This window comes from Pteronotus mesoamericanus, unplaced genomic scaffold (assembly GCF_021234165.1).
Source record: "Pteronotus mesoamericanus isolate MK-2021 breed Mesoamerican mustached bat unplaced genomic scaffold, CSHL_Meso_final contig_590, whole genome shotgun sequence".
Classification (NCBI taxonomy): Eukaryota; Metazoa; Chordata; class Mammalia; order Chiroptera; family Mormoopidae; genus Pteronotus; species Pteronotus mesoamericanus.
The window spans coordinates 502,305-515,657 of NW_026555207.1; the positions used below are offsets into that span (position 1 = coordinate 502,305).

At 41.4% G+C, this 13,353-nt stretch overlaps 1 protein-coding gene across 1 annotated transcript; it reads left to right on the forward strand.

Annotated features, from left to right (window-relative positions):
- The first annotated feature begins 2,098 nt into the window (after positions 1–2,098).
- Positions 2,099–3,052, forward strand: LOC129076371 (olfactory receptor 52M1). Its single transcript, XM_054580544.1, has one exon. The coding sequence runs from the start codon at positions 2,099–2,101 to the stop codon at positions 3,050–3,052; it is 954 nt and encodes a 317-aa protein (XP_054436519.1).
- The last annotated feature ends 10,301 nt before the right edge of the window (positions 3,053–13,353 follow it).

The following is a 13,353-nucleotide window of genomic DNA, read 5'->3' on the forward strand; positions in this document are numbered from 1 at the left end:
GAGATTATAGCTCTTTTGCTTTTAGAACTTGTAAAGTTGTCAGCTTTTGTATTATGTGTTCTGCTGAAGCAGCAGGCAGCTGCTTCAAGAGACAATACTGGCTGAAGATTGTATGCTATTGGGATCTGACCTGATGTATCCATCAGAGAACAAGTAGCATGGTCAAGGGGGGCAGTTGGAGGGATGTTCTATAGAGGCCTGGGCAGGGTTAAGGAAACTGATAAGGGATGGTAGAACACCAGCAATAACAACTGTGAATACCCCACCTAACTCAGGCCTGCTCAGGGAAGGGAAGATGTAGCTGCTAAAGCCTTTTCAAGAGCTGTGGCCTTTGATAGAAAAAGTTTGTCAATTGCATCTGGCAGGAAGGGAACTGGGGAATAAATCCTGATCTCTGGTCTCATCCTCTATCCCCTACTGGTGCCTCACATTGATTGAGCTGACGTACAAGGCAGAGGAGAAGAAAAGCTGGGTAATGGAGCACATAGATATCACCTTCTGGGGACACGGGACAGGGATCTGGAGAGACATACTGAGAATAACCAGCACACAGGGTAAGGAAGCTGAGAGGGAAGATCCTCTCCTCATCTCACCTGGTCACTTCAGTCATAGGCTGGCTCCTGGATACTGCTTTCTTCCCATCTCTGATGACTCAGCCTTTTTGTCTTCCCTTTTCTTTTTTAAAGGAATGTTTTTCAACTTTTTTCCTTTTTTTGAATTTAAATTTATTGGGGTGACATTGGGTAATATGATTATATAGGTTTTAAGTGTACATTTCTATGGTACATAACCTGTATATTGCATCGTGTGCCTACCACCCAAAGTCAAATCATCTTCTGTCACTGTATATTTGACTTGCTTTACCTTTTAGTACCCACTACTCCCCTTTCCTCTGGTAACCACCGTGTTGTCAGCTGTGTCTATGAATTTTTGTTTGTTTTTCTTATTTGTTCATTTGTTGCATTTAGTTTTATATCCCACAAATGACTGAAATCATATAGTTGTTAACTTTTTCTGTCTGACTTATTTCTTAGCACGATATTCTCAAGGTCTGCCCATGACGTTGCAAACAGCAGTACTTTACCTTTCCTTATGGCCGAGTAGTATTCCCGTTACTGCTCCTGCCAACACTCTATTTCCATTTGCAGTGACCTATGAGAACCTTGAGATGGAGGAATCACAGCTTGTGGAGAGGAACTCTATGGGGTAAAGTCACCACAATGGGCTTATATAGTTGTCATCCTCCCGCATCACGGCTCCCTGCAGAGACAGACACTCCAGAGTTCTTTTAAGTTTATTGAAAATATTTTTGGTTTTATACATTATTCTCAGGAGAGCTGATGCTTGGTGTTATTGTGTCAGATTAAATAAGGATGAATTCTATTTATTCTTGATTCCTCTAGGTCAAGTGTGTTGTGAAATGAAGTCAGTTGTTTTTAACTAATGAGACACAGTAACTTGCCTAAGCACCTATTGCCAGGATCTGAAACCAGAGCTGGAATATTCTAAAGCCCAAACTATTGACTACTCTGCTACATTCAATCCCACTAGGTTCAAAATGTGGAAGACAAGTCTGCTTCCCTTCCTTAACATTCCTGAAATATACATAGGGAACACATTCTGGTACCTTTTAGACACCAAAGTGCTAAATAAACATTAACTGCTATTTGTATTTCTCAGCATCAATGTGTCTCTTCTTCTAAGCAGTCCTCACTTGGAAACCTTCAAATGTGATCCCTATAGATACCTCATAGTTCCTAAAGACTTAAATGACTAAACAGGTACCTGCCTGCCTTAGGTCATTTCATTCACTCAGGTAAGAACATTACTCCTTGAGAGCCATATTGCAAAAAGATGCTCAGACCTTTCATTCAAATGTGTATTTTGGATTGTACTTGGTAAATTTCTGGGTATTGTAACAATAATAACATGATATACTGTGACATTTTGTAATTTCTTCTGAAAAACATGCTTATCGCATCTTATTGACAGACCCATTCTTTCTTATAGGACTTAAAAATATGCTTGTCTTTTATTTCTAGAAAAAAAACATACCGCATTTTTGAGTGCAAGTGAAACGGTTCATTTATGAATAGCTATGCTCACTTTTCACAATGGCTGCTCGGTTCCCAGCTCCTTCCAGCTCACTGGCATCCCAGGGCTGGAGTCCCTGCACAGCTGGCTCTCCCTCCCCTTCGGCTCCATGTACCTGGTGGCTGTGGTGGGGAACATCACCATCCTGGCTGTGGTAAGGGTGGAGCGCAGCCTGCATCAGCCCATGTACTTCTTCCTATGCATGTTGGCGGTCATTGACCTGGTTCTGTCCACTTCCACCATGCCCAAACTGCTGGGAATCTTCTGGTTTGGTGCTGGTGACATTGGCCTGGATGCCTGCTTGGCCCAAATGTTTCTCATCCACTGCTTTGCCACAGTTGAGTCAGGCATCTTCCTTGCCATGGCTTTTGACCGTTATGTAGCTATCTGCAACCCACTGCATCATACCACAGTGCTCACTCATACTGTCGTGGGGCATTTGGGGCTGGCTGCCCTTCTCCGGGGTATACTCTACATCGGACCTCTGCCTCTAATGATCCGCTTGCGACTGCCCCTTTACAAAGCCCGTGTCATCTATCACTCCTACTGTGAGCACATGGCTGTTGTCACGTTGGCATGCGGTGACAGCAAGGTCAATAATGTCTATGGGCTGAGCATTGGCTTCCTGGTGCTGATCCTGGACTCAGTGGCCATTGCTGCCTCCTATGTGATGATTTTCAGGGCTGTGATGAGGCTGGCCTCCCCTGAGGCCAGACTTAAAACCCTGGGGACCTGTGGTTCTCACATCTGTGCAATTCTGATCTTTTATGTTCCCATTGCTGTTTCCTCCCTCATTCACCGATTTGGGCACCAGGTGCCTCCTCCTATCCACACTCTGCTGGCTAACTTCTACCTCCTCATTCCTCCAATCCTCAATCCCATTGTCTATGCTGTCCGCACCAAGCAGATCCAAGAGCGGCTTCTCCAAGTCCTGAAGGTAGAAACTAGGATGAGGTGACTACTATTTCCTTCTCTCTCAAATAAGCACATGGAGAATGTGTTTAAATATGGTGGGCGGCCTCCCAAATGGGAACTCCAAGAAGCCTAAGATATTAGGCCCAGTGATCTCCAGCTTTAGTAATTCCAAAGGAATGCTAAGAAAGAATGTCCACTCTAAATTTTAAGAGTAAAAAAATGTTTGTTTAATGACTATAGGATATTTGATATGTAGAAGGTAAAAAAGACAGTATCAGTAACAGAAATGGCAAGTATTGTTTACTCAGCAATTACAAGTCATGTAATTCTTACAAATACGCTGCCATCTTATGAGTTAGGTAGTACTGTTCACATTTTACATATGAGGAAATAGGATAGGATACTCTTGTTTTATGAACTGCACCTATAGTTTAAGTTGCCTAGATCAAGTGTTTTGATTGGAGTTCAAAATATACTGTGATGTTATATCATACTTTCTACTCTGGTTTTTTTTTGTGTATGCTTTAATATAACACCTAACATTATGGGGTCATTTCATTAAAGTGGCCTTAGCTATAAGAAAAACATTTCTGGATTTAAACGTTTTAACAATTAAGATACTGCTAAAACTGCTTGTACTAATAAAGCGTGGAGTGTTCTAAAAAAAGACTGACTTGTATGCCTGGCTGGTATGGGGAATACCACTCATGAAATAGAATGTGGCCTGGAAAGATAATCAGCTCAGTGAAGGAAATGAGACAAAGTGACCATGTCTCAACACTGTCCTTGTTGTATTTTCTCTGCAGGCCTATTCCCATTGTGTGGCCTGAGGGTTGTGAGGGCCCCATGGAAAGAAACATGCTCCCCTTTCCACAGAAACTCTCCTTAACCCTTGGATCCATCTGTAGGATCCCTGATCATAATGTGCTTCTTTTGAATGGATCACAAAATAAGATAAAGTTATGAGTTCTAGCATTTATAGGAACATTGGCTTTACCCTCCAGATAGAAAACAGATAATATACATAAAGCACGTAGTTCCTTAGCTGCTATGGGTTGAAAATTACTAACGTGATTCTCAGCCATACCAAAAGGGCAGGAATTACTCTCTCTAAATTTCAGATGAAATTGATGTTCCCAGAAGTGATAAAAGATTTTCCCAAGGTCACGCAGTTTATAAAAGGTGAAAATAAAAAAAAAATAAGTCTTTAAAAAAACCCTCTAAGGCTTCTAGTCTTTCTCTGATCTTCACTTAACTCAACTGTGAAAGGACTGAAGGTCCCTTTCCACAAGGTCTGAGTGGTTACACATTTAACATTTCCAACCAGCAAACATTAGCTCTACCCCTTTGCCCAGCACTGGAAATGCCCAGATCAACAGAGCAGTCTCTTCTCAGTGTTCCCTTCCCAGAGGGATGACAAAGGGTAGATAGAGATGGATTCAATACAAATCTGGTTACAAACTCCATAACACATTAAACTAAGCAAGCAGGAAAACGTTGAGGTTACTAGGTTTCAGGTACACAACAAACTATCATTGAGCAAGGTATAAAGGAGGTAGTCAAGCGCAAAAGAAAGACCCTGCATAACAGCTATAAAAAAAGACTCTTGGTTTTGCTTTGGCTTTTCCAATCACTTTCCCCACTACTGGGCGATCTAGAATGTGTGATTGCTTAAGGTTCCAATTATATTCACATTTCTGCTACTACCTCTAACTTCCATCTCATGACTTCATCATGGTATTTAGCTTTCCTGAATATTATGTCTCAGTTTGGAGGTGTCAAATGTTCTTCTACTTATGAGTGGAAAAGAAAATAATGAGCAAAGTCCTGTTTTACACTTGCCCACCAGAGTTGAGAGCCTGGGGAAAGCGTTTAGAGTTAGTGACAAATTTAGAGTTAATGCCAAGTACGTGCTCACTGGTTCTTATTTGGGCAAAAATGAAAGAACTTAGAGGGCATTATTCTAAGTGAAATGGGTCAGTCACAGTAGGACAAACACTTCATGGTTCCACTTACATGAGGTATCTAAAATAGTCACTCATAGGTGCAGAGAATGGAATAGTGGTTGCCAAGGACTAGGTTGAGGGAGAAATGGAGAATTGGTGCTGAAATGGATATTAAGTTTTAGGTATGCAAGATAAGAAAGCTCTAAAAATTTGCTACACAACATAGTACTCATAGATAGTTAATAAAAAAGTAGTGTGTGCTTTGAAATGTGTTAAAAGAATAGTTCTCATGCTAAGTGTTTTTACCATACATTTACAACCCCTCCCTCCACACAAAATATACAAGGAAATTTTTGGAGGTGAGCAATGTGTTTAGTATCTTGAGTGTGGTGATGGTATCACATGTGTATGCCTATGTCCAAACTCATCAAAATGTACACATTAAATATGTGCTAATTTTTGTATATCAGTTACACCTCAACGAAGCTGAAAAAATTTAAGTTTAATGGCTTAAAACAAACATTTATTATGTTACAGTTTCTGTGGTCAAAAATCTGGGCATAGCTGAGCTGCATGGCTCTGACTCAGGGGCCATCCAAGGCTGCAGTCAAGGTATTGTCCAGGGCTATCGTCATTTCAAGGCTCAACTGAGGGGTGATCCGCCTCCAAGCTCCCTCACGTGCCTGGTGGCAACCACAGGTCCTTTCTGACTCCTCACAGAGACACCAGCTTCTGCCTTCATAGGCATCTCTGTAGGGCTTCTCACAACATGGAAGTCTGACTTCATTCACCAAGAGTGAGGGCTCTGAGGGGGAGAAAGTGAGAGAGAGAGAGAGAGAGAAAGATGGAAATCACAGTCTTTCTGTGACCTGAATGCTTTTTCACATTTTGTTAGAAATAAGTCACTAGGTCCTTTGTACCCTCAAAGAGAAGTAATTCTACCAGGCAGGCATACCAGGAGGTGGGATCATGGAGGATCATCCAAGAGGCTGCCTAACACACCGTCCTGTTTAAACCCCAAATTCTATGATCAGACCTAGAACCAACCTGAGTTGGTAAAGACATGCAACCAATATTACTTAACTTCTTAGTTAACTTGTCCTATCCCTAGGAAAGTACTTTTTAATGTAGGAAAAGAAGAAAAGGGAAGTATATGTGGCAGCATGATAAAGACTCTCTTATTTGAGGTATGTCAGGGCAGCTTAGACATTCATCTTCTGGGTCCTCATTTCCAACCTGCCAGCTTGTAATCACAGTTGAGTCTACTTTCTAGGGCTATTCCTACTATCTTATGTCCCAGAAACAAATTCTAAGACCTTTTCATACAGAAAGTTTAGCATGGAATATACTCAGAAACAACATCCAACAGGTATGAAAGAAGAACAGGTAGTAAGAATTTCGCAGAGAAAGAAGGTGAATTACAAGAGAGTTTCCTCAGAATTCTCAGCTGATCAATCTTATGGGGAATTCTGGGGCTGAGCTGATTCTGGACTCTTCTCCTGAGTTGGGCAAGGGCAACAAGCTTTTCTACCCAGGCTCAGCCAGTCATTGGATGTAGTCATTGCCTTAGGAGGATGCATAATTTAGGATGAAGCAGCATCCTTTGGCTGAAGGTAATTCCTGGAGAAGAATGAAGCTGTGAGCCCTCACTAGCCAACACTCTCAGCGGCTGACTGAATGGGGCCTGTGTGGTGGTGCTACATAGTCTACTACTCGGGAACGTTCATAACTGATTGGTCTTCTGAGGGGACCTGGGGGTGGGTGAAGGAAATAAACTCTCAGACTTTTCTTGATCGGAGAATGGACTCGCATTATTACTCTGCTTAAGTTTACGTTTTATTCTGAATTGAAATAAGGATTTTGAAGCACAATCTGCACCCATATGTGCATTGCAGCATTATTTATAATAATCAAGATGTGGAAACAACCCAAATATCCATCAGCAGGTGACTTATTATCCTGTGCTTATTATCATACTTCTTGGTTAAGAAATGAAACAGGTGTAATAGAAGTCATTTTGAAATGTAGTTTACATTAAGAATAAAGATGTAAATAAAAATGAATGAGGTCCTGTAACAGGGCACAGTAAGGGCACCCCCCGCCCCTCCACCCCCCCGCCAAGGGTATTTTGTAATGGGGTCCAGAGATTGGTGTGTCCAAGAAAAATATATTCTCCCCACCCCAGGGCAGGCTGCCATGGGGGATGGGAGCCTTGAGCAGGGCCATTGAGAAGTCAGTTTGCATGTCAATAACAGGATAGCTTCGTTCCTCACTTGCAAAGAGGATTATTTTGCATATCACCAAAACTAATCGGGAAGGTTTAAAAGACTTATTACAGAATGTAGTTGAGAGAAAGAGGAGAGGCAGGGGCCTGCAGGAGAGAGAAAGGGACACAGACTCTGGGGAACAGGGTGAAGACCACGTGAGAAGAAAGAGGGGAGAAAGGACTCTTGCTGGTGGGCCCGGAGAAGGTGCCACATGGTTATGGATTAAGAGCTGGAGATCGCGGCGACGCAGTGGATGGTGCTGAGACCCACGAGAGGCCTGCCTAGCCGAGCCCCGGACTTCTGTTCTTTTTCTTCTGAAGGACGGTACCGCTGACTGGCCTAACTGGACAAAGTGGGGAAGGCAGGACGGTGTGTGTGCTGGTGGTTGTTTCGAAGGGATTTTGAGGTTTAAGGGTGACATTTAGCCATTAATCAAACCTGTATAACTTTTGAATAAACAGTTCCTTTTCCTTCTCACCAAACTGCCATTCAGAGCCATAACTCCAAGGGTGGCAGGCAAAGGACCCACAACGGAGGGGTCCCGGGTGAGGAGGGTGTCGTTGTTTTGGTAACAGCATCTGGGCACCTCCCCCACCACGGGTCCTTTAGTTCGGTAACAGGTACAATGTTAACAGACATTATAACAAAAATACATTCACTTCCCAATTTTTATTGTTGCTTTGCATTCAAACATGAAATAAATATGAGAAACAGATAAATTTGGAAAATAAAATTAAATCCTCACAGTTTTGTTTGTATTTATTGGTTAGCTTTCTAGCAAGAGATAGCTTAGGGAAGGATGCATCGAGTGAGTTGGAATTAAATATTCTCATGACAGAAAGCCAGAGATCGTAAGCAATTGATGTGTCACTATCTAAATCTTGATCTCAAGAGACTTGTTAAACTGATCCAACTCTAAGGAGAATTATTCTGCTGTGTGGAAAATTCAGCTGTTGTTTTTTTTTTTAATAATAAGAGACTTTGTGTGTGTGTGTGTGTGTGTGTGAAGAAGCAGCTGAAATCTTGTAGACTATTTTCATTAGGTGGCATTGTAGCTTGTTCCTCATGGCAAAAAATGAAATTCTTCCCTTTGAAGATATATCAGGGTTCTAATGAAAAGTAGTTCAATCAAAAGGGCCGTGTGATTGAAATGGGATTGTGTATCAACAGCTACTTGCATGTATGCTTGTATGCACTTGCAACCACACCTACACACGTAAGCTTGGTATCTGCCATTATGCCTCGGTGGCAAGTCCAAATACTGAGATGGAGATTTAGTGTTTCTTATTGCATAATAAAGGGTTGGAGAATCAAAGATGTTGGAAGTTCTTGCTTCTGTGTAGAATACCTTTTCTCTGTATCATTTTCCTTTTAACTTAAGCTTCACCCTTTTGGGAATGCTTCCTCTTCCTTTTGAAACCCTTCTCCTCTGGCACTGGGTGTGGTGCATTTAAGTCCACACCCTGTTCAAGAGGATCCACTCCTGCCATTAATGCCTCAGCAAAAGCCAGGTTGAATCCCAGGGGCAAGTGGCCCGTCCTTCCCCATTGGCACTGTTGCAGTTTGCTGCCTCATCTCATGCTGGGGTTACTTAGGCATCACCACTCTTGCCTTCTGCATTTGATCACCCACTTTTCCTATCACTATTCCACACTGTTGTTTATTTAGGTTTACATTCTGTCCTGTTCTTTGAATTATCCTATAGGCAATGGGGACCACTAGGCTTTGGAGTTTAAACATTTAAGTACAGCAGTGTTGGAGACTAGCTCTCTCACAGGTTCGAAGACTGGACCTCCTAATAGATAATAAGTCTAGTACATTAAATTCTCCCCCCCTCCCCCCACCACACACATTTAGGAATGTGATGGGTCAGGCTGAGAAAGGCATGAAGCACTCCCGGCCCCACAGAAGAGACGAAGGCCTCTCATCATTCACATCACTAGTAACTGTGTCTCTGCTGAGGACTGGGGCACTGGGAGCAGGTACCGTCATCTTCTGATGTTTTAATGTTTCCATGTATCTCTATATCCTTTGCCATTAAAAAAATAAATTTTATATCTTGGGCCTGTTGGCTTCTTTCTCTTACCTTTATCTCTGCACTATGATGATGCCCAGGCAGAAGTCATGACCTTTAGAACATGGACAATGCACCTCATTTAGTTTCAAACTCTTTCAAGTACCCTGCACAATATCTTTTCTGGTTTATTTTCTGTTTGGAGAATATTTTGTCTTTTCACATCTTTGTGCTAAGGGCCATGCCCTTCCCCGGCTTTGAAAACTTTATTTACCTTGATTTGCTTACACTCTATTTCCTGTCTTTGTTCATACAGGTCTTTATAACAGAGAATCATGAGAAATTGAAATACTGAAGCCCACTCTTACAAGCCCTTAGGCAGAACTTTGGAACTGAACTGAACAGGGAAGTGAAGTTTGAGAGATTAAGTATGCTATCAGTGTAAAGAATTCTATTACAATAAAGAAATGAATTATGTTTGCTAGAATTTGAATCCTGACTCTGGCTTACTAGCTCTGTGATCTTTTCTGCCTTTCAGTTTCACCTATAAAATGAAGATGCAATAATGGCAGCTACTTTAGGGGATGAGAAAATTAAATGAAATCATCTTTGAAAAGCATTTAGGCAGGGTGCTTGGCACATAGAAGGCTTTCACAAATCTAACTAACCTCAGGCCTTTTGTTTTCTCTACAGGATGCACCCTATATTCTTCTCACTCTTATGCATCCTCTGGGGCCTTGAAAAACAAAGACTTTATCCACTAAGCATCTGCCCCATCCTGCAATCTGGAAAACCCCAGGGGTCAGAGCACAGAGTAAAGCCAGTCTCTGGAGGTGTTACAGTGTTTGGCTTTTGGGCAGAGGCCAAGAGGAGCTGGGGTGTCCAGGGAAAAAGCAGGATGATAGAGAATCTAAAGGGGCAGCTCCCAGTGGGGGTTCTTTGAAAGTGACAACAGTCCTCACCATGACTCTGCGGTTCATCTTTAACCTTATGCTGCTCTTTCAGCTCCTCCTGAAGGGCCCTGTATAAATCTCCAATCTTCTGAGTGAAAGAGATGGGGACACACTAGAGGAAGTCGAATAGAGAGAACTCCAGGGATGTGGGTAACTGACCTGGGGATCCGGTGTTGGGCCAATAGAGTGTGGAAGCCAGGGTCACCCTAGAAAGAAGAATATCAGCCCTTCATTCCACTCTAAAGGTCTGACCAGGTCTGGTGGGTACCTCTGATGCCAAGGTTACCTTCTGGAAATGATGAGAGGATGGGGGAAAGGGAGGGAGCAGGGAACACATGACTACTTTGTTTCAAAGCTGAGAGGGAAAAGGGTAAGTTCAATCACAGTATGATCGTGAGACAAGAACCAGAGAAGTAGGGCTTATTGGGTGAGGCTTTCTTTGGTTGTAGAGGGGAGGCATAAGGTTATCATGAACACAAGGCTCCATCAAATGAGTTATGCATCACTGCCTTTACCTTAAAATTTTTAAAATTTGGATTGTGTGTTTCCTTCCCATCTTTTACATAGGAATGAAAAATGCTAACATATCTTGATTTATTTCTTGGAGTTAAGTGACTTTTCTAAGCTTGCTTTAGTGATTGGCCCTCCACATCTTTATGTGAATGTTGGAGCAGGGTTGAAGGCAGAGGCAGGTTCTGGGCTGGAGAACTCTTAAAAGAGCTCTTGACCAGAGCTTTCCGAAGACCACCTTAACAACCAGGAAGCAACTGTGTCTGTACCTTGATCTTCATAGTGGCCATTTGAGTGTGTTCATGTGTTCTCTTTATAAAACATTATCAGGCTGTATGCCCAAGATTTGTGCATTTTACACTGGATGTTATGGTTCAATCAAAAAACCAGAAAATTAAAGAATAGGTAGTCATAGTAAATGTTTTGGGGAGGTCAAGTAAAATAAAAAATGAGAATAAATCACTGGATTGATGGAGATCATTGTTAATCTTACAAGAAAATTTTCAATAGCAATATATTGAAAAGTGAAATTAAAAAAAAAAAGACCAACTAAGAAAAATGGCCCATCATTTAAAAAGGCTAATAAAATACATAAACCTCTGGCAGAACTAATTAAGAAGAAAGAGAAATGAGGAAAATAAAACCCTCAAGGGAATGAAAAAAATCTGACGTTGCCAGGGTGGAGGGGTGGAGGGATTCACAGTGCACAACTGAGACCCTCAGAAGAAGGTGGATCATACAGAGCAGCTAGCCCAGAGGGGGAGATCCTTGGTCTGAGGCAAGTAGGGGGAGGGGATATTCGAGTTCCTTGGGCTCCTCTTTAGCTCCTTAAGCAGCGATGCTCAACTCTTGAGTTTGTGGCATCCAGAAAATACACAGAAATCTTAAGGATAACCTAAATTATTTCTGATAATGATAGCTCTGCATTTACATTCTATATCAGAAAGCTTTCCCTTGTCTTCTCATGATCTATCACTGAAGATATCTCACCCAGTGACTATACACAGCAAGGCTCTTTTAATCTGACCTGAAGTAGAGCTTATTACTTTATTCAGTCTGTTCCATTATAAGGCATTTCTTACATTCAGGGTTTGTTGTTGGTGCTGGTAGTTTGCCTGGTTCAATAAAGGTCACAGCTTGCAATCATATCTCCAAAATTTTAAGGACAAAGATTCATTGTCATTTGGAGTGTCTTGGTAGCTTATCATGAAGAGAGAGTTACCTATATTGAAGAATCAGAAAAACACATTGGGGATTCACCGATGAGGGGGGATTCCCCCAAAAGTAATTTATTTATAAAATTGTATTTATTCTTATATGTTTAAACTTGTCACCTTCAAAGTACTCTCCATTTGATGCAATACACCTATCAAGACATTTTTTTCCACTGCTCAAAATGATTTTGATGCCTTTTAGTGCCTTTGCCATTTTTTTGTTTCACCTCTTCCACAGTGGCAAAACATATCCCTTTGAGGACTTTTTTCATCCTGGGAAACAAAGAAAAGTGGCTCAGGGAGAGATGAATAGGGAGGGTGGGGCACAGGGGTCATGCTGTTTTGGGTCAAAAACTGCTGAACAGTGTGGTGTGGGCAGGTGCATTCATAAATCAGCCTTCATGAAATCAGCAAATACATTGAAAGAGTCTTTGAAAAAATTCACTGAAGCTGAATGCATCCTCTTAAAACACCACCAGCTGGTACACTGATAGAGGTGGATTCCTATGATGGTCACCTAGTGGGGGAAGGCTGTACGACAAAGGGCCTGCCTCTGATAATTCTGTTTCTTTTGGGTGCCCCCTTGTATAAGGAGCCCTAGAATTTTATTTACAGCTATTCAATCTATTAATTGAAACTAGCTCAATAGGCTATCTAGGCTGAAATAAGGGAAAGGTAGGGATTATAAATATTTCCAGACAGTAAATATTATAATATTAAAGTATTTTAATGTTATTATATTATAAATATTTACTATCTCCTAAGAAAAATTATACTGTTATCTTCTAATGACCTTATTTTTATAAATCTGCTAATCCATGTCTTCAACCAGAAGGGTACTTCATTCATCTTTTGTCTAGCACTATACTGGGGATACAAAATATGAAATGCTTAATATCAGGAAGTTCATTGTTTCACTCAGTAAATATTAAATATTAGGAACTGAACATACAAAGAAAAAACAATTCTTTCCTCTTATTTCTCACTCATTCATTCATCCATTCATTCACACAACTGTTTGCTATAACGAGCACACCTATCTTTTTCTAATGGTCTTGTGCATCACAGCCATGTGTCACAGATTTTGTATAAGGTATAACAAGCCCATGACCAAGATACACATGACTGAATACAATAGAGTCATAGGTGGAATATTGGAATTGTCAGTCTAGGTCCCTCAGAGGTCAGCAAGAGAGATTCCATGAAAGCTTAGAAGGTACCTAATTTAGCTTTGATACGGGGTGGGGGAAGAGTTAGAGCTGAGGACACTTCCAAAGGAGGAGTTCTCATAAGCTCATCTTTGAACAATGAATAATGAGGTGAGGAATAATTAGGAGGGTAGAAGGTGGTGAAGGATAACTGTTAAGACATCAGTTTTCTGGTCCGGAGCTGAAAATATCACCAGGTTCTCCTAACGCCACAGCAGGGAATAAATCTCAC